At 37.4% G+C, this 21213-nt stretch overlaps 1 protein-coding gene across 3 annotated transcripts in view; it reads left to right on the top strand.

Moving 5' to 3' along the window:
* Positions 1–21213, top strand: part of LOC124169276 (E3 ubiquitin-protein ligase RBBP6-like) — a 156438-nt gene that overhangs the window by 17279 nt on the left and 117946 nt on the right. For all 3 annotated transcript variants that reach the window (XM_046547857.1, XM_046547844.1, XM_046547852.1), the window contains exons 5-10: positions 5857–5907; positions 6090–6178; positions 6296–6404; positions 11914–12038; positions 13447–13613; positions 13728–14057. In XM_046547857.1, coding sequence (XP_046403813.1) covers positions 5857–5907; positions 6090–6178; positions 6296–6404; positions 11914–12038; positions 13447–13613; positions 13728–14057 — 871 coding nt within the window. The remainder of the gene's footprint in view (positions 1–5856; positions 5908–6089; positions 6179–6295; positions 6405–11913; positions 12039–13446; positions 13614–13727; positions 14058–21213) is intronic.

Here is a 21213-nt window from a genome sequence, read left to right as displayed (position 1 = left end):
GCAGACTCCTTATTATCCGGCTACGGTTTATCCGGGTTGCGGATTATCTGTGCATATTTTCACTTTCGCTCAATTCTTTCCACGATCTTCATAAAAAAATAAAATCGGACTCTAAATCACTAAACGTCCTTACTTAAACAATCACTACCTATACAAACAATTTATAAGTGCTGTACTGTATAAAAATTATGCAAAGCGTTGATTTGCCAATCATAATGCCAGTGCACAACCTACAAAGCCATTTTTCTATGTATGCACTTAATTAGTGCATTTACGTGTTTATTCTATTATTCTGGTATTTTCCAAGAAATAACAGATTAAACTGTATCACGGTTATTTAATGCCTCAAATGCTTCCATTGGTGTATGTATATTGATCCTGTACGTTAAGCAGCAGATAAGTGAAATAACGTATTGCATTTCTTTCTGCAGACGAAAACGGTGGAAGGTTGTATAACAATCCTACCTCGGAAGACTTTTTCTATCATATAATGCAGGGGTCTCCAATTACTAGGCCACGAGGGCCACATTCCAAGTTCTGAATCGCCCCGCAGGTCGGATAGCTTATTTGCCGATGACTGAAGTATTTGATACCAACGTCTACTGAAGTATCCGGTGGCGTATTTCTTATTTACGAACAGTTGAAGGCGACTTTGATGTGTAGCACAGCACTGCAATGCTCCTAGTGGCGTCTCACAGAGTTAAACGAGCAAGAATCGTGTGCTACTTGAAACGAGTGGGCAGGCGTATGAAAGCCCTTTGCGGGCTGGATCCGGCCTGCGGGCCGTATTTTGGAGACCCCTGATATAATGTAATATCTTCATTATCTACGGTAAAAAGTTTGCTAAGCATGCAAAATGATGTGATTAAAATTGCCGTTGTTAAAAAAAGTTACTTTTTGAGTGTTACGCTCGCGATGTATTGGAAATAATACACTGAGATTACCACAGGACTGCAATAAAAACAATTTGAATTAAAATTGATACCATAATAAAGGATATTAACTTTATTATATATATATAAAGTGATATTATTTCACAAAAAAATATAACGCAGATATTATGCTGATGTCACTTAAGTAAAACAAAAGCAAGATATTAGAAACTGCAACGAATATAACTCACATGGGTAATATTTGCGACAAAGAAACGGAAATTCCTCAATCATGAATGAGGAATTTTGCTGAATCGTTACTAAAATGTGAAGTTTTATTCAAATATTAACTAGACAAGGAAAATCAAATTTGACCATATGTTTAGGCATGATAGCTTTCTGAAACCATATTGGAGGATAAGAACCAGAGGGGCAGACCTAGAATGAACTGCATTGTACTTTTAAGGGAAGGAAATAAGTTAATGATCATTTAGAAAGGTGAATATGCCAGCTGGGATTGGACAAGTTGGAATACTACTACTGTCACTTCACTAATGCTATGCCTATTATATGATTGTGTCAGAAAGGAGTGGTTTATCTAATTGGGTACTTTTTAGGATTGCCCTTATCATTAATTATCCCAATTTTATGGAAATACAGTAAACTCTTGATTTTACGAAGCAGGATTTTACGAAGTTTTCGATTATACGAAGTGATATTGCGGTCCCGGTGAAAAGCCTATGCAAATACATGGCGCTATTCGATTATACGAAGTTTCGATTATACGAAATTTTTTGAATTTACGAACCTCGGCTCGGTCCCTAGGAGCAAATGGCATTCGTTTATACGAACTACGGCGAAAAATTTGTCAACAAAACTAGTTACGCTGGCGTAAGTAGCTAAAAAATCAGCGCTTCCAACTGTGGTCCATCAAAAGTGCGAAATCGTAAATGATAATGCAACTTTGGAGAGAAATGGGTCGCCAAAAACCTCACTGTGGGAATTTAGGGGGAGTAGGAGTTAAGTTAAAATATCGCGGCTGACATTATGCCCCTATTTACGTGCCTGTTCGTAAACATAGCATCGACAATAATTCGTAGTTTAACATGTCAGGAAGGTCGCGCGGAGTATTTCGTACACCCCTAATTAACCCTTTGCACTGCTGTGAACGTACTTCGAAGACTACTTGACTACTTTTCGCCGAAGCTCTTCGAAGGGTCCCTAATCCGGGACCCTTTCCTCGACGAGCTCACCCTCGCTGGCCCCTGAAACTGGGCTATTTTTTAATGCATTACCTGACGCAACCCTGGGTTTCTAAGGGCAAAGGTGCCATGGGGGGGGAAAAGAGTAAAGTGCGTGTTACTGTGGGGCTGTGCGTCAACCAAACGGGCACGGACGAAATAAGCCCGTTGTCATTGGGAAATTTGAAAGGCCACGGTGCTTAAAACATGTAAAATTGGAAGCCCTCCCCGTTTTTTACCATGCAAATAAAAACAGCTGGATGACCCGAGAAATTTTCCAGCAAACGGTTATACGTCTACAGAGAAAAATTGCTGGAGAGAACAGCAAAATTGTTTTAATAATGGATTATGCCACCGTTCATAAATACGTGGAAGATCTAAAATTGGCTAATGTTCGAGTCCTCTTTTTACCCCCGAACTCGACTAGCAAGTCCCAGACCAAGGCATTATCCAGAATTTTAAAGTCCTATACCGGAAGAAGCTTGTGCGGTATTACTTGCGATGGATCGGTATGTATACATTCATCTATTTTGCCCATGTGCGTTTGGATATCGATTTAGATATTTTTATTCATGATTATCATTCTTTCAAATCTATTTGCTACTTTTATAAATGGGAACAGAAATTAATAACATCCCGAAATGGACGTTGATACATGCAATCCGCGCCATAATATCTTTTCGTGTATATATTGGCCTTTGTGAATGAACAACTTAAATATCTTAAGTACTGGGCTCTATTTACCGCCAATTTATATTTCAGGCTTCTCGTAATGAAGACGCACTTCCAAGTCTAACCATGAACTTTCTTCTCACGCGCTTCCCCGTTCTCCCATGCTGGGGTTCTGTCTTTCCAAAGCCGTCCCTTCCCTCCTGCCGCCTTTGGCTGATCCTGCTGACACCCACCTTACGCATCCCAAACCCCTCCTTCCCCAGCATTTCCCATTCACTCCCTCCCTAAGGAGACTGAGCTTGTGTGCGTCGCAAAAAAATACGGCCCCCAAAAGTAGACTGAGGCAGAGCTGAAGGCCATTTCCCCACCCTTCTTTGTCCTGCCCCCTTCACCAGTCCTTGTGCTGACCACACTTCTTCCCTCAGGCAATCCCCATCCCACTCTTATTCACCCCACCCACTGGGAACGTTCCCCGATTGTGGAGAAGGGCATGGTTCATCTTTACCTGCAACGGGGGAAGTTATTAACCGGAGAGAGGCGGAAGAAGTATCTTCCACTATCGGGAAAATGGTGCCGCGCTTATAATTGTCTCTCTTCTTCTCAGCTGACTTCTCAATTGAAATTAATTTCTTTGCTCTTTCCACACTATTTATTTACGATTATGGCGCGACTATTTTTTAGTGCTAAAACTAAGAAAATCCTTTCTCTATGTCAATGATCCTTTGCCTAACTTTCAATACGGCGGAGAAAGGAACACGAAAACTAAATGAGGTGACGGTACAGGTTTTTGCGTGTCATTTTTTGGGAATTCACGCTAGCGAACCAATACTTAACCACGTTGAGAAATGATAAAACGTATCTTGTAGGAAAACAATCAATGTGGATAATAACGTTTCTATCTATATTTCTCCGATACTGTAAGATGTTTCTCCTGTCGTTTTCCGGTCGGAACCTTGCTCCTGTCGGCATAAAAGGAGAGAAACATACTATATGAACAGGTCACCTCACACCCGGTATGAAGAATACAGTCCTGATGAAGAATTAAGTCTTTTATGGCAACGTCTGCGAAGATGATGGAACACAGTAGTCTGACGGAGAATTCAAACAGAATTTACTTCAAATATTCGCCAGAAGATAATCACATCCTACGTTATTTATGATCGTAATTGAATCTCAGTGAAAATAGAGCACATTCTGCTGAAAATACGAAGTAACTCGAAATATTAACTTACGAAGGTTATTTTGGAAACGGGCTAAGACCCTTGTTTTTCTTTTTTTCTCGTCACTGAGCGATAGAGGGCGACATAAATAGCGGTTAGGCCGGCTGCCGCTAAAATTCCGTGGGTGTCAGAAACAAATACCTATCTTTTGCATACTTAATAGTAGCTACTGGCTCCTAACCACAAATTTATAACTGTTAATTCTTATAATAAACATTGCAATTCATTATTTGATTACGTTTTCTAAACTGGTCGGGAATTTCTTTAGCGATCGCTGATGTTGAAGTATGAACAAGAAATGGGAATTTTATGGTGGTATAATTATTTAACGATTTTTCACATCATAAATCGATAGCAAAAAGCCTTTTCTATGAATTATACCGAGAATAACCACCGAAAACATTTAAATAAGACCACTAAAGACAAAAAACGGCGGAAGAAACAAAAGCGAACATTTTTTTCGTGACTTATGAAAAAGATTTGAATTTACGAAACTCGATTTTACGAAGTGCCAATTTTCTGGTCCCACTGACTTCGTAAAATCAAGAGTTTACTGTAGTAAGAAATTATCTCAATAGTGTCCACCACATTGAATGGTAATGCTTGAATATTCTTTTACAATTCGGGTAAGCATAGAGCGTCATCCGAGAAATACGTGCATTTCTTCCTATACCTGAGCATTTTCCTTGGTAGTCTTAAATACTAGTTTTGGTCATTTTCCATCCTCTAAATATGAGCATTGAGTGAGAAACATGGAAAATGACATCATATTTCTTAAAACTCATTTACTAATTATTAGAAGAATTTCTCAACTTTATATTCAACAATTTTTATGCCCATGAATTCCCTATTCTCTCTCCCATTGTGCTATTATTCGAATTGCATTTTCAAGGCACACCCTAATGTGGATATAGATAAGTTATCAGGCCTATGTGACCTGTGATCATACTATTGGATAATATCATGATTACAAAAGCAGAATTGGTGTTTTGTCCTAAAAGTGTTGGCTGTAGTAGCAGTTTTAAATTTACTTCTTGGGGACTCCTCAGTATCTGTATATGATCAGATTTTTTAAATTTTAAATGTTATATGTAGGAAATAACTGGGAATGAAATGGTAAATGCTAAGGGAAAAAAACATGCAAATAGTTGAAGAAATAAGTGCTCAAAAACCTGAGGTGATTGTTAATAAAAAACAGACAAACTGAGGGCCTCTAAATAATACAGTGGCCAATGAATTAATTCTGGAGAGTTCTGCAATTTAACTGCCTGAATTTGTAAAGGCATTCCACAAAGTTGCATGAAATATGTCACTCTCCAAGAAACAATAATAATGTTCACAGTCTGTGAAAATTACGTTTCTGCTTCTTTGGAATTTACTCTTAGATTTACCTGGGTAAATTCAAAGTAAACATGGAAATCACACGGTTGCATTTAGTTATTAGCACCTCTATTAGCGTCTGTAGTATTTTTTATGTTACTTAAGTGTTGTTTATTATAAATTAGTATGCATTATTGAATTTAATTGATTTCATTTCTTTTCTTTCATTTTTCATCTTATTGTAAAATTGTTATGTGAAGTGGTTGTATAATCCAAAATTTCTTCCAATACATACTGACATCATTAAAAGAAAAATATAGGAGCCATTAATCTGAGTAATTTGTACTTAGTAAATTGCCTTGTTAGTTCATAGTCTCTTATAGACAATGGAGTATGATGATATCACGTTATTAATTATTATTGATTGGCTGCTTAAAAAATACCAATTTTTTTGCTCATAATAGCAGAACATGTCAAGGTGATTCCAATTTTGGGCTGTATAAATGTTGAAGCCTTTTATTTTCTTTCCAGGGTGAAGTCCCACCAGATGCCCAAGATCCATCTCTCAATAGGTTAGCACAGGTAAGTCTTGAATCCAAAGTAATACATTAATGAGTACATAGTGCTGTTTGCAGTCATTAATACCGATGCACACTAGGGGTGAAATTTTCCATAAAAAGTCATTGGTCATTACACCAACCTAGGTGGGGTTGTTTTTGTTTATGTAGCTGCTTATATTATGCGGCTGGTTTTATTTTTTCCAGGCTGTCGATCTTTCAAGTATGGATGCAAGTGAAGAAGATAAAATAAAGGCAATGATGACTCAATCTACTCAGGATTATGATCCTTCAAAGTATGTCTATAATATAACCATAGCTGTTTTGTTCACTAATTAAACTGATCATTATTTTAGTATCTAATTTTTTATTCTCACCCAATATTGTTGGTAATTTTGAAATGTCTTTTTCAGTTACATAAAAATTAAAGGTGCCAACCAAGTTGGTGAAGTACCATCGAATTACAGATGCTACAAATGCCATCAGGCTGGTCATTGGATAAAAAACTGCCCCTTAATACAGGTTTGTGTCCATTGATTTTCCAAACTCATCTTTGTAAAATTGGGCAATCCATCTTAATGCCATGAACAATAAATTGTAGATTTTACGTCAAGATTTGCCTAGGATAGCAAATTGTCGCATGTACACCCATGTCTCGTATAGCGCAAGGGATGCATTCCTTGGGGTCTTTGCGCTATACGAATTTGCGTTATACGAGAGCGTTTTAACATAGGGAAGATAGGGATGCGTTCCTGGTAGCATAGGTCTTTGGTATTGAATTTCCTCTAAAACATCTATATTCCCATAAAAAGCCTTAGAAAACATTATTTCTATAAATATTTATAGTTTAAAACATCTTTAAAGATAGTATTCACGCATTCAAAGACTTTTATTCACGTTAAAAAAATTCTTACGTGCTTTCGAAATTCCATCCTGTCGTGCGGGTGGGCTAACATCTGCTATCTTAGGGGATCGTAATGCATTGCCGGCAGTTGACGATTTTTAAAACTACATAGTCTAAAAACAACTGTTGTGTCACCCAGGCCCTTTTGTAGCTCATCGAAATGACAGGAAAATGCTACTCTAAATGCCATTTCATAGCTAGCGGAGTTTATGAATGATAAATCATTTTAATTTGAAGTCCTCCGAGTCATTAGCAGCTACGTGAAGCAGTCTTTAAATGCCTTGAAACCTGACCCAGATTTTCCTTCCCTGAAAATGAATGAACGAGAATGCATTCTTTTCCAAAAGAATATCGTCTCGTCAACACTAGATCTAGTTGAGGGGGAAAGGAGCCACTTTCAATCACAGCTTGGAGTTCATCAGAAAATGTTGTGGTGGCTGCGCTATCAACACTTGCAGATTCACCTGATAACGCCGCACTGAAAATACCTGCTTGCCGTTTAAATTCTGGAACCAACCGCTTTCACTAAATGTCTCGGAGCGATTACCACTCTCGTCTTTTTGTACTGATTCACCATGAACTTTCCGTATGTGTAGACTAGAGATGGGCAAAAATAATCGATTATACGTAAAAATCGATTATTTGCTTTCGATTATTGCGATTATTGAATCGATTATGGACATCCGATTATTTTGCATAATCGATTATTTGAATATAATCGGCGGGAATAAGAAGCGATCATATGGAATACAGGGCCTAATTGGTCAAGGGCGAACAATTTTTTTTCACCGCCAATAAGTAATAAAGCTAATTGGGCAACTCTTACCTAATAATCAATCGTAAATAAATGTATAACACCTCGTAAGTGGAAGAGCCCAGACACCTCATCCGAAGCCGATTCACCCATAAGTCACTAAAATCCTTTGTTCGGTGTAAGCTCAGAAATGAAAGTGATATGGCACCAGTAAAGAGTCACTTGTGGAAGTACTTCCACAAAAATTTGAGTGAGAGTAAAGAAAAACAATCTCCTAGTCATGTACTATAATGGCATGAAAAACCTATTGACGATATCACCGTCAAGAACAAGACAAAAACTTAGCTACTTTATTACTACCACCAATGCCTTTTTAAGCTTAAGAAGTTCTTAAGCTTAATGCCTTCGTAAGCTTAAGAAGGCATTGCTACCACTCATCATCCGGATCTAAGAATGTCAGGGATAAAATAACTTAATATTACAAGTTAAAAAACGAACTAAATTATTTGACACGCATCATGACACCCACCTTCAAAATACCACCATTACAGCATCCGCACAATCTCAAAATACGACAATAAAACCGATTCTTTGCATTTTATTTTTCACTCAATACAAATGAGACGGTGCGCGCCGATATCTTTAGGTCTTTAGCGTTCCTACGAGACGATTATTCTACCACGCCACAAAAAGAATCGCTTCACACTCAAATAATCGGTAGCGCACGGTAGCGATTCAGGACAGAATAACAATCTTCCTAGCTTACGCAGAGAATCGGTTAATAATCGAATACTTAGCCAGCACACGATTCTTGAGACGATTATGCACCGATTATCATCATACGATTATGGGCCGATTCTTTGGGCAAAATAATCGTGTGCTGAAGGTCAGGCGCTTCCGATTCTTTTGTCCATTATTGCGATTCTGTGGGTGGGTGGGTTCTCCTCACCCACAGAATCGCAGCGTCATTGTTGACGATAATGGACAAAAGAATCGGGAGCGCCTAACCTTCAGCACACGATTATTTTGCTCAAAGAATCGCCCCATAATCGTATGATGATAATCGGTGCATAATCGTCTCAAGAATCGTGCGCTGGATTCGATTATTCACCGATTCTCTGCGTAATCGATTATTTCGGCCCGATTTTTTCCCTGAATCGATTATGCTTGAATTTTATCATATGATACGATTAATCGATTACGGAAAGTTTTTCCCCATCACTAGTGTAGACCGCTTGGTTGAAGTTGGTGCGGCTGAGGTCACTGATATTTTAGCTTCGTCTTTATTCAAAATAAGGCATTGTGAGTGTAAACTTCCGCGCAATATCGCTTTGACGCTCTCCATTTTCAAAGCAATTGACCTCTCTCAAGTCCTCTTCTAGGTTTATGGTTTTTCTTGATAAATTCTTGATTTTTCTACACGCATTCCTATTTTTTGCCATATTCTCTTGGTTTTTACTCTGTATGGCTCTATCTAAATCACCTTCTTCTGCTGAACTGTATTCCTGAGACGCAGAAGGCCTATGACTGCGGGGAGGGAACGAAGCCATTGTGTTTGAGACTCTAGAGTCCGCTATAGCTATAGCGGACCCTTTTATGTGTTGATGCTATTCATGCGCAACTCGGCCACCGCTCCATTTCTCCCCCGTGAATACCGATGACCTTGAAGGCTTTAGCGTAGACCCTCTACCTGGAAGTCAATCGCCCGGTAACCTACGACGGCAAAAATACGTCTCAAACCGTATTGCTGAAAAAAAAACTCATTTCCACTAGCCCCACGCTAAATTAACGATCTAAATTATTTATTATCTTTCTGTTAAGGAGACGAGATAAATCTTCGGTAGGCCGGCTATCTGGACCCAATGACGAGTAATACTTTTGGCAATTGCACAGCAATGAATTTCGATTTATATATAAACAAAAAAGAAGATTTGAGGCAAGAAATAATATTAATATGCGTAAATTGATAGAAATTACGTGTGTACTTAGCGCAAGTTCACGTTTTATCACGATAGCGTTTAAAATTTTTGATTAGGCTACACTGCGTTGCAATGTTTTTCCGAGGAACGAATTTGCGCTATATCGAAATTGCGCTAATCGAAATTGCGCTATACGAGACATGGGTGTAATGTGTTTTTCAAAAATTCATGTGGTTAATGTATCTATATGTACCTTTTTTAAGTTAGTCAAATTTTCTTATCATTTTATTATTTATGTATTATACTGAAACTTATATAATTCTCAATCCTCAAATATGAAGTAACCTTTGGACCATTTTGTGGAAATAAAAAGAAATGGATCAGTTTGAATGAGATGGTATTTTCTAACTGGAGGATTTTGCTCACATGGAGTTTGTGCGCTCACATTTTATGAGTAGTAATCAAGGTGAAAAGATGGTTGATGCTTAAGTTAATTCTAAATACCTATTAGGTATCTAGTTATGGCCTAATATCTTTTCAGCAAAGCTGTGGTGCCATCAAAGTTTCATTGTTGATGTAGAAATTTTAAAGTGAAGTGGTAAAAACATGACAAAAACTGAATCTCTGCATAAATGGATTCCAAGAAGAAATTGCAGAGGGAGATTCAACATTTTGTCCTCCTAACTGGAGGACTTGTTTTTCCAATTTTTTGATATAACATGTAATACAGGGTGGTATCCAAAAGTAGTAGGACTGATTTTTTAAAAATTTATTTATTGAACATTTTGATACATCGACTCAATACTCTTCAAAATAGGCCCCTTGGGCATCCACACACTTCTTGTAGCGAGTCTTCCAGGTCGTGAACGCCTTCCGGAAGTCGTCCTCCGGAATGCTGTTCAGCGCTCTCGTCGTCGCCGCTTGGACCGCTTCCACCTCATCAAAATGATGCCCCTTGAGGTGCCTCTTGATCCTGGGGAAATGGGAGAAGTCCTTTGGTGCCACATCAGGGGTGTGGGGAGGTTGAGACAACGTGGAAACGCCGAATTTGGCCAGGAGATCCCTCACAATCCATGCGACGTGGCACGGTGCATTGTCGTGGTGGAGCTTCCAATTCTCCACCAGGTCTGGTCGCACGCGTGAGATCCGATTTTGCAGCCATGTGAGCACTTCCACGTAAAATCTTGCATTTATAGTATGTCCAGGAGGTACAAACTCCTTATGGACAATTCCACGACAGTCAAAAAATGCAATCAACATCGATTTCACTTTCAATTTCGAGATTGACGGATGCCCGGCGCATTGGTCGTCCTCGACAACCTCCCTGCCCTCCCGAAACAACTTGTGCCACTCAAATGTCGAGGAACGGCTCATGGTATCCTCCGTGTAGGCCTGCGTAAGCATTTTCTTGGTTTCAGTTGCCGAGTTTGTAGCTAAACTTGATGACGTACCGCTGCTCTAAATTTTGCTCCATCGCAACCAACGACGAGGCGTCAAAACAGGAGGTCACGAAAACAGTAGTCCACACTCAACTAATGCACACAGGCGAATGCCACACATCAAAATCTGTTCCCAAGGCTCCCCATCACAACATCCGGTATTACAGACCCCCCTCAATCTTCCTGCCCGTGCGGAAAAAAAAACAGTACTACTACTTCTGGATACCACCCTGTATATACTATGTATTACAAGTTGTATTGGTGAAAAATATTTGAAGGTCTATCATTATTATATTTAACATTATTCTTCAGCTAATTGCTGCTTAAAATCCAATAATTAAACAATATTTTGGTCACATTTTTGCATTTTTCAAAGAATATAGTTTAAAAATTAGACATCCACCATCATTTTACTTTTTTTGCTTCTGTAAAATTTGTGATTACTCTATCTCATAGTTATTCTTGATTTTAAGCTAGTTCGTTGAAAATCTAGGCATGTGCTTCTTCATAGAGTGAGTTATGTAGTTGGTGCTTTTACTTCTATGTCACAAAGTTTATATGTTAAGGCTCAATGGCTATAGTTTTTTTAATGATTTTCATTAATGGTTAATCTCCTTCAGATTTGTGCCGCACAAGACTTCAATTCTTAATCCTTGTGGATGGGAAAGTGTCAACAGATAATCAAAAGAGAAGGGCAATTCATACATGGTTTTCCCAGCTGATTGTCCTTTGTTTCTATCTCTTGCTTTGTCTGCATCTTTTACATCCATTACATTGTAACCCTTGTTGCTCTTATGTGGGGAAGGGAGAAAAGGGGATGGTATGAAATGAGTAGTAGGGATTGTTGAGATGGGAATAGCCTATGTATGTAAGTGATCAGAGGATTCACTGACAAGTGGCTAAATGATGGTTAGATAATAGAGGCTCTTCTGTATAGCTTTTGACTTATTTTTTTTCAACTAAGTACGTAGGTTGTGCACCTGTGATAATCATTGTCTCATTATCTCACATTTAGGAGCCTATTGAAATAAAAAAGAGTACAGGCATTCCCCGTAGTTTTATGGTGCCAGTGGAAGGACCTCTTGTACCAGGTGCTATGATGACTCCAACAGGACATTTTGCTGTTCCTGCTATTGATCAGTAAGTACTATGTGTTCCCTGCTATTCTAATTGTGGCCTGTGTGTGATTTTTCCTACTAGTTAAGAGTACAGTAGAACTTGTTTAGTACGTTTCTGAAGGGACAGCAAAAAAATGAACTTACTATCTAGGAAAACGTGCTTACCAGGCAAGTAGATAATGGCAATTGGGGTAATTGCACCCTGTGGAAAAGTCATCATTATTACAATTAATTTTGGAAGTTCTCATAGGATTGTCTTCCTGAACTCTTTCCACTTTGAAAATCAAGAAAATGAGCACTGCATTGCAAAAACAGTACCCTGTGAATGAAAATAAATGTTTCGTGGATTTCCCTGAGACAATTATGTATGTACATAAAAAAGGCGTCATTCTCCCGTGATTTGTCATGTATATGTTTAAAGAGGACAAGTTAAGCTAAGTGATTTCTTCTTTCTCAGAGCTTTCTCGGAGAATATGACGACAACTCTGAGTATATCATTTGGTTGTTTTAAAACATCATAAATGTTGACAAAACTTTATTTACCATTAATATCGGCAACCGCTATGCATTTGTTCTTGGAACGAAACTCTATTGATTGTTATATCGATTGATATATCAATATTGATATGACGATTAATAGGACACTTAAAGATTATTACTAGCTTATTTTTATATTTTACTGTTTAAATTCACTTAACAATTTGTCCAATGCAGTCTATTTTCTATTACTTGTGATGAGCTAAAGTATTTTTGCATTAAGCTTTGTGTGGAGATCCAAAGCATCGTCTGCTCCCTCAACACTTGTCAAGCAATGACACATGTACCCCTCGCTTTGAGGAATGCATTTAGATGCATCACGGTTATAGAAAGAGAAGTGTGGGATGAAAGTAAGAAGGTACATGTATGGCTGATAATAATAAAATAACTACCTTAAAAAATACGAGGAAATGACTTGTGGGTTGCATCATGCCAAGTGAGTGAGCGTACTACCCGGGAAAGCGCCACTATTTAATACGTACCAACCAAATAATTTTACCTGTATTTTGTACGGATGGTACTGTGACCGAGAGAAATCACTGTGTTAAGGAGGAAAACGTGCTAAAGAGGGAACATACCAATCTAGTTCTACTGTACTTCATATGCATTTCTTTCTATAATAGAGGAAATCACTAATTTATTATTATAATCATGCCATTAGTTTCGTATTTTGTATGCTACCATATGATGGTGATTCTTGCAAATTACCTCAGAACTGAAAAGTTTAACCTGCCAATTAAAAACTTCCAGTCATGTTGCTGTTTACTTGTCACACTGATACATCATGCTGGATTACTTCTTGACCACCTGTAATTGCCTAAGTTATGGTGTGCATAAATATTCCCTTGCTCTTAGTGTAGGCATTGCATCAAGTTTTATTTTATTTACTTCAGTGAAGCTTACAAAGAGCAGAAAAAGGAAAAACCACCATTTCAACAAGAATCTCCAAATGTTAAAGAAAAACCTGAAATACCTGAAGACCTGGTTTGCTCGGTGTGCAAAGATCTTCTCTCTGATGCTGTAATGATTCCATGCTGTGGGAATTCTTTTTGTGACGAATGTAAGCCCTTAGTACATTAATGTAATATCATGGTACTTAAATGTCTAGTAATTTTTAATATGATACTATTGAGGTTTTTTTTTGCAAAATTTATTCTGGTTTTCTTTTCTTCAGGTATTCGAACAGTATTATTAGATTCTGAAGACCATGAATGTCCAGATTGTCATGAAAAGGGAGTTTCCCCTGACACTCTTATTCCAAATCGATTTTTAAGGAATTCAGTCATCAATTTTAAAAATGATACTGGGTACCGCAAAACAGAGCAAAATACAAGACCACTTCTAAAAGATATGTCATCTTTAGCAATATCTACAAATGTGGCTACAACTGTGACTTCTGTTTCACAGACTGATGAGCAAGTTTCAAGTAGTTCCCCTCCAAATTCTGCATCCTCTGTTGGTGTGGCTGTAAATCAGTCCGTGGAAACTACTGAACCTGATACAGGTATGTAGATTAATGAATTCTTATTTTTTGCTTGGCAAGTGCCTGGGTTGTGGCCTTCTGTGTGCTTTTTCATAGTAGCTTGTAGTCTAATGGAAGGTTTTGTTTTAATGAGAAGGCAATGTAAATGGGAGCAGTTAACTGTTGTTTCTATTTAGCATGTATGTTGCATGCAATCTTGCTAGGATTATACAATGCAAGGTATTGGGAAAATGAAAATCTGCAAAGTCATAATGGCTGAACCCCATGTAGGAACGTATAATATGAACTCCTGATCACTACTGTGAATTGTAGTTTAAATTTGAGTCTTGTTGGACTGGGTTACTCCTGTTTCATTGGTAACTCATGTTACGGGCAACCCGTTGTTAAAGACAACTTGAAAATGCTGTTTTGGCTTGGATATGCCTTTATTTTGACATTATGATTTTAAGACTTGTAATCGCTTCTTGTTTTGCCATTAATATAGCACCAGTACTATTTTGCCCAAGCTAAATACTACTATGAAAGTAAAGTTGCAACACCATAACAGTTTTATCCTTAAAAAAACTGACTTTTATGTAATTCATGGATTTCATTAAATGTTGAGCTATAAATTTTAGCCAAAGCAACTGGCATTTTACCTCTGAGAAGGATAAGTAAAGCTTATGGATTGAAGCCACTCATACGATTATTTTCTGATAAATGTTTCAAAAAGAGGGAAACTGAATCCTTGCTTATAAAACTTCCAGCATATCGATGGCTAAGTTATAACAACACGTATCTCAAAAATAGCAACTTTTCAGGAGAGAAAAAAAAACTATTATTTTTTTTACTTGTACACTGAAATTAAAAACCAAAAGTTCATAAAACTGAAAAAGAAGCATTCATTTGCAAACAAAGTTGTTTTTTTTTTGTTTTTTATTTTTTCAACGTTATTTCACTTTGTTTAAGATACCTGTCTCAAACCGGCTGAATTTGAGATACATGCTGTTAGAACTTAGCCATTGATATGCTTTAATGCAAGTGGAGTGCATATATAATTGATCCGGCTCAGGTGATATTTGTTTTATTTTTGTTTATTGGTTGTTGATTTTACTCAATGAATTAGAGCTATGCACATTCTCATCTCACAGTTCACAAGTTAGATGCATGAGGGTTATTGTGCTATTTTGTATTAGATATTAGAAGATTAGCTTGCAGGTCGTTACTGAAATTTAAGAAATTTGGAGGGGACTGTAAATGACAGCTGGGCCATTTCATCTCAAATCAGGCAGATAGTGCAAAATCATGTCAGGTGACCATCACCGATTTCTCTGAAATTTATATATGTGAAAGCAGTATCCTTGTGATGAATAACGATGACTTTATCTCTGCTCAGAACTGAACCGTCATAAAGTTACCGCCCCTTGAACATTGCAGTGTCAGGCCTCAGAGTAAAAAATGAAAAATCACATAAATGCTGATTACTAAGGAACCATGGCCCATAAAGCAGTGATTATTGTTTTATTTTGAAGAAAATTTATTTATGCACATTATGGCATAACTTGCAAGTCATTTGAAGCAATAATAAACAAATAGGACTTGTTTAAACAATAAAAATTAGTCATTATTTAACAATTTATTACTAAAAAAGGCCACCTTTTATTTTCTTTAAAATTTCTCAGCAAGTAGTTTAAATGTTCTGCTTTCAATTAAAAAAATAAAAAAAGGTAGTATTTTTATACTTTTTGTTTTAAGGCATGTCAAAGTTAGGCATGTTTACGACTATTTTACACCAAGATTGCATACCTTCAAGGGGGGAAAAAATGCAGTTTCCTTCTACTTAGCATTCATAACAGTGAAAAGTTCATATCTGAATGATTGGTTACATCTATTGACTGAAAGCAAGTCCAATCTTGTTTACTTCCATGGCATCCAATGTATGCAAACACCCACTGCTACTGGCTGGAAACGGTGAATGCAGAATGAGTCGCAATTTGCACAGAGTATTTTTCAATGGCAGTTCACATAAGTCTTTCTTCTACTTTGGGCCATGTGGAACATTTCGATGGACCATGTGGATGCATAAATGAGACACTAATGTCATTCTCTTCTAAAGACACTGCAGTGATTTTTGAAATCAGGTTTGACCAGGTTTTTCGGAAACACACAATGAAGTCATTCATGGTGAGATTTTGAGTACTGTACGTCATTACATATATCTGAATTTGTAAGTGTCACAGCCTGTTTGATTATGTGGATTACAGAGCGAGCTTTAGTTGTCCCGTGTCTGTTAACTACCAAGACATGAAACTGTTGATGCCATGTATAGGTGCACCTTTCACCCAATAATTTTTTTGTCTACATAGGGTGGTTTCCTATTATTGTTCATTGCCTAAATCGAAATATTATTACTCCTGGAGTACATATATCTCGCTTTTAGATTTTTAAATGATGATATGTGTTTTTTGTGATTAAATGATAAGTGAAAATCTTCAAGCGTACGAAAACGCGACGGCTAAGTATGAATGCTGCGAAAAGCTCGTGTGACCTCTGGCTGCTTGCTGCCGAGCATGGCGGTAGCGTAGAGTTCCTTGCTAGCAGGTAGTGCTTGGTTTAAAAAAGGATTATTAATACCCTATCAAACAAAGAAAATTCTCTGACCAAAGGCAATTTTAAGAGGGGATTCTTAAGGGATGTTTCCCGCAGCTCTGTGCCTCATGTATACATTGGTAATCTCAGATGATGTAAAACTCATATCCACTCGTATGGCATCTAGGTCCCTGTGACGTCATGTGGAGTGGCATCGCATCAGTGCCAATCTATCCTTTTTCAAATGAGGTTAAAATTAACCATTAACATTGGTCTAAACAGGGATTTCTATAAATCAAATAATTTGTATATTATGAATACAATTAAGGTGGGTAACGAATCGCAATCAATGCCTTTCGTTTTCTTTGATGAAGGAAAATGAAAGGAATGAACCCTATTTGGCTAGTTTAACATGTGTAAAATGCAAAAGTTTGATATTAGGCAAGGATATACTCACATGTTGTACAAAGGACTTGTTTGAATTTACTTGCCACAATTGAAATATCTCAGGTTTCAGTTTGTGTCATAATTTTTGACCAATTCTTGCAACTCTATCAGAAGGACCCTATTCATGTCCTGTTGCATTGAACAACCACCAATGACTTTCTTCCTGTTTAAGACTTTTCTCCAAGTCAAATATCTGAAATATTTTTTTTAATTAGCGGCTGACTTTTCTAAAATATATGATTTATTTCTCCATATGATATCTTTTTACTCTATTGTTCTTCTATTGATTCATCCTAAGAAAAGCATGTGCAGTGTCCTGTGAGAAATCATCTGAAGTGCCTGCATACCTTAGTTATTATATTCCACACAGGTTAATATTGATATCTGTACTTTTTGCCAGTCATACGGTTGTACTTAATCTGGAAGAATCACACTCCAATTCTCGGAAAAGTTGAAATGAAGCACCAACTCCACACCAATTAGTGTTACCAACTTCTCTTTTTGAATAGCTTCCCTTTCTTTTTTCCAAATATGGTGATGATAAACACTTTTCTTGGTTCAATCCTAAACTTCGGCAATGAATTTCTCTGAATGAATGTTTTGTCTGAATGATTCTCAATGGCAGTGAACACATATTGCTGATTAGGAGTTACACAAGAACAATCTTTATCATCATCCAAGTAAAATGAAAGCACAATGTAAAATTGAGCACTATGAGGAAGAGGATGCCAGCAGTATACATCAGCATTGCCCCAAATTCCGAGTTTTTTTTAGCTCTGCATGATATGTCAATCGTATGTTTGGTTGAAACTGGAAAAGCAGCCAATTTATGTTGTTTAGATTAACTTGTGGAAATGAATGATAAAATTTGAACATGGTCACTCATAGACATTTCACTCTCGCTTCTTCAAAAACTGCTGAAGGCCGTATCACACTAGCGACTGCGGCCGGCGCTGCGGCTGCGACCGCGACTGCGACTGGCCCGTCGACCAATCAGAGCGAGGCAGTCGACGCTGCGACTGCGACTCCGAAGAATAGCCGACCGGCTATTCTTCTGAGTCGCAGTCGCAGCCAATCAGAGAGCTCCATTTCAATCTCGCGCGCTTGAGGCAGACGTGTTTGTTTGTTTTGGTTACCGTAGCGAGAGAAGTTCAAGAAGGTTATAAGATAACGCTGAGATAATTTCGGATTTTTAAAGTGAAGATGGAAGCCCAGTATATTGGATATTGCACCCGAGTACACAGGTGAATGAAAATGAAGTACGTTTTAACATATTTTAGGAATATTTTCAACAATTGCTGCTCTCTATCTATTTTTTGGGCTTTCGTAAACAAACATGCCACAAGCAGAAACGTTCATACGTGCGCATGCGCGATCGTGGCGTCGGCCGCAATGTGTGATGGGGTGCAGTCGCAGCCGCAGTCGCGGTCGCAGCGGCGGTCGCAGTCGCTAGTGTGATACGGCCTTGAGACATTATTTTACCATGAAGTACACATTTGACGGTATTATTTTACAAGAGGTACAATCCACTAGGTAATAAAGGTACAATTTGACATTTATCACTTTCGTTAAGTTAGTAAATTCTTGCCTAATATGAAACTTGCATTTTACACATGTTAACAAGCTCAATTTAAACAAAAAAATAATTAGGTGAAAGTAGCACCTATACATGGCGTCAACAGTTTCATGCTTGGTAGTTAACAGACACGGGACAACTAAAGCTCGCTCTGTAATCCACATAATCAAACAGGCTGTGACACTTACAAATTCAGATATATGTAATGACGTACAGTACTCAAAATCTCACCATGAATGACTTCATTGTGTGTTTCCGAAAAACCTGGTCAAACCTGATTTCAAAAATCACTGCAGTGTCTTTAGAAGAGAATGACATTAGTGTCTCATTTATGCATCCACATGGTCCATCGAAATGTTCCACATGGCCCAAAGTAGAAGAAAGACTTATGTGAACTGCCATTGAAAAATACTCTGTGCAAATTGCGACTCATTCTGCATTCACCGTTTCCAGCCAGTAGCAGTGGGTGTTTGCATACATTGGATGCCATGGAAGTAAACAAGATTGGACTTGCTTTCAGTCAATAGATGTAACCAATCATTCAGATATGAACTTTTCACTGTTATGAATGCTAAGTAGAAGGAAACTGCATTTTTTCCCCCCTTGAAGGTATGCAATCTTGGTGTAAAATAGTCTTAAACATGCCTAACTTTGACATGCCTTAAAACAAAAAGTATAAAAATACTACCTTTTTTTATTTTTTTAATTGAAAGCAGAACATTTAAACTACTTGCTGAGAAATTTTAAAGAAAATAAAAGGTGGCCTTTTTTAGTAATAAATTGTTAAATAATGACTAATTTTTATTGTTTAAACAAGTCCTATTTGTTTATTATTGCTTCAAATGACTTGCAAGTTATGCCATAATGTGCATAAATAAATTTTCTTCAAAATAAAACAATAATCACTGCTTTATGGGCCATGGTTCCTTAGTAATCAGCATTTATGTGATTTTTCATTTTTTACTCTGAGGCCTGACACTGCAATGTTCAAGGGGCGGTAACTTTATGACGGTTCAGTTCTGAGCAGAGATAAAGTCATCGTTATTCATCACAAGGATACTGCTTTCACATATATAAATTTCAGAGAAATCATTGATGGTCACCTGACACCCCTCTGCCTGATTTGAGATGAAATCCCCCAGCTTTAGGAAAGCATAATTTTGGCTTTTCAAATAATGATAAAGATATTAACAGTTTTTTTTGTAACAGGTTGATTATAAGTCAGACCAGTGTTGTGGTGTAAGCATGTCCTGTCACATCCATTTTAAATTTACCCGGTGGCAAAAAATTGTATATGGTTCAGGAGAGAGAGGTTAAAAATAAATTGAGGAATACATAATTAGACTCATCAATGATTACGGTACAACATCTGTGTAGTGAACCTCTTTACATCATAAACCTCCATACTTCATACCACCCTTATAGTCCCGTCAGATTTACAAGTAAATTTATTGGCAAACCTCTATGTAGTGAACCTCTTTATCTCATAAAACCTCCACTTATCACACAAAGGAGACACCCCCTAGATGGCCAAACTACCTCCGAAAATCGTACCAAAACAACTAGAGACCATTAATGCAGCCATGATTACGTACATGGAATGACATTTTCAGGATAAATGTTTAAATAAATGTTTCACACTCATTTTTTTTCTTATACACCTTTAATATGCTGTAATTTTTACATTAACCATTAGTTATGGCCAGTTTGCTCCATATGAGAGCTTACCTAACAGTAAATAAGAAAAAAGGTATCCAACTATCCTAATCATTTCAAGTGACGGTTGAATTAAGAGAGATCACATCATTTTCTCTCGAGTCATGTTAAAAATCATGTGATACCGCTTGCTTTCTGTTATTATTAATTAATAAATTTTTGTTCACTAATGCATGCATGTTTGTTTAAACATATAGATATAATGGTTTAAAGGACAGACCTGTTTTTCATTTTCAAAGGACAAGGAAAATGGTGCCTATCACTAAAACCTTTCTATAGTGAACCTCCATACATCAAATTGTCCAAATTTTGGTCCCCTCAATTATTATGTAAAGAGGTTTTACTGTATTATGATCATTTTTACTGACCTTTATTCTTTGTCACTAGAAATATTGTCTTCTCCAGCAGAACTTTAATTGTCACTGGTATCCCAAGTCACAATGTCTTAAATACCATCCAAATTATTCAAAATGCAGCACTTCTTGAAATTTTTTATTACCAAGTCTTCAGGAATTAGCTTCCGATTATTAATAATCCCATGTCATATTTGTGTTAGTCCTGGTTTGTCTATTTGTCATGTTGGTGTTGTTTCATGTGCTATGCCTCCCGTCCACTCCACATAATGCCTCTTCATGCTAGCCTTGAAGGGGTGATTTATATAGACATTTAGAGGCTGCAACACTGAAGTCATCATCCCAGGAATAATTACTTGGCTAGTTTAAATGATTTTTCAGGCATTTTTTCACATCATCTGTTAAATGCCCGCTAAAACTGTCCAGGACAAGCAATGGGAAGGTTGAGCAGAGCCCCTGGGCGACACTCCCACGCACACCTTTTCCTGTCCAACACCGAACTATTGTCCATCCAACC

The sequence above is a fragment of the Ischnura elegans genome, chromosome 1 (genome assembly GCF_921293095.1).
Source record: "Ischnura elegans chromosome 1, ioIscEleg1.1, whole genome shotgun sequence".
Taxonomy (NCBI): domain Eukaryota; kingdom Metazoa; phylum Arthropoda; class Insecta; order Odonata; family Coenagrionidae; genus Ischnura; species Ischnura elegans.
This window is presented reverse-complemented; position numbering and strand designations above follow the sequence as displayed.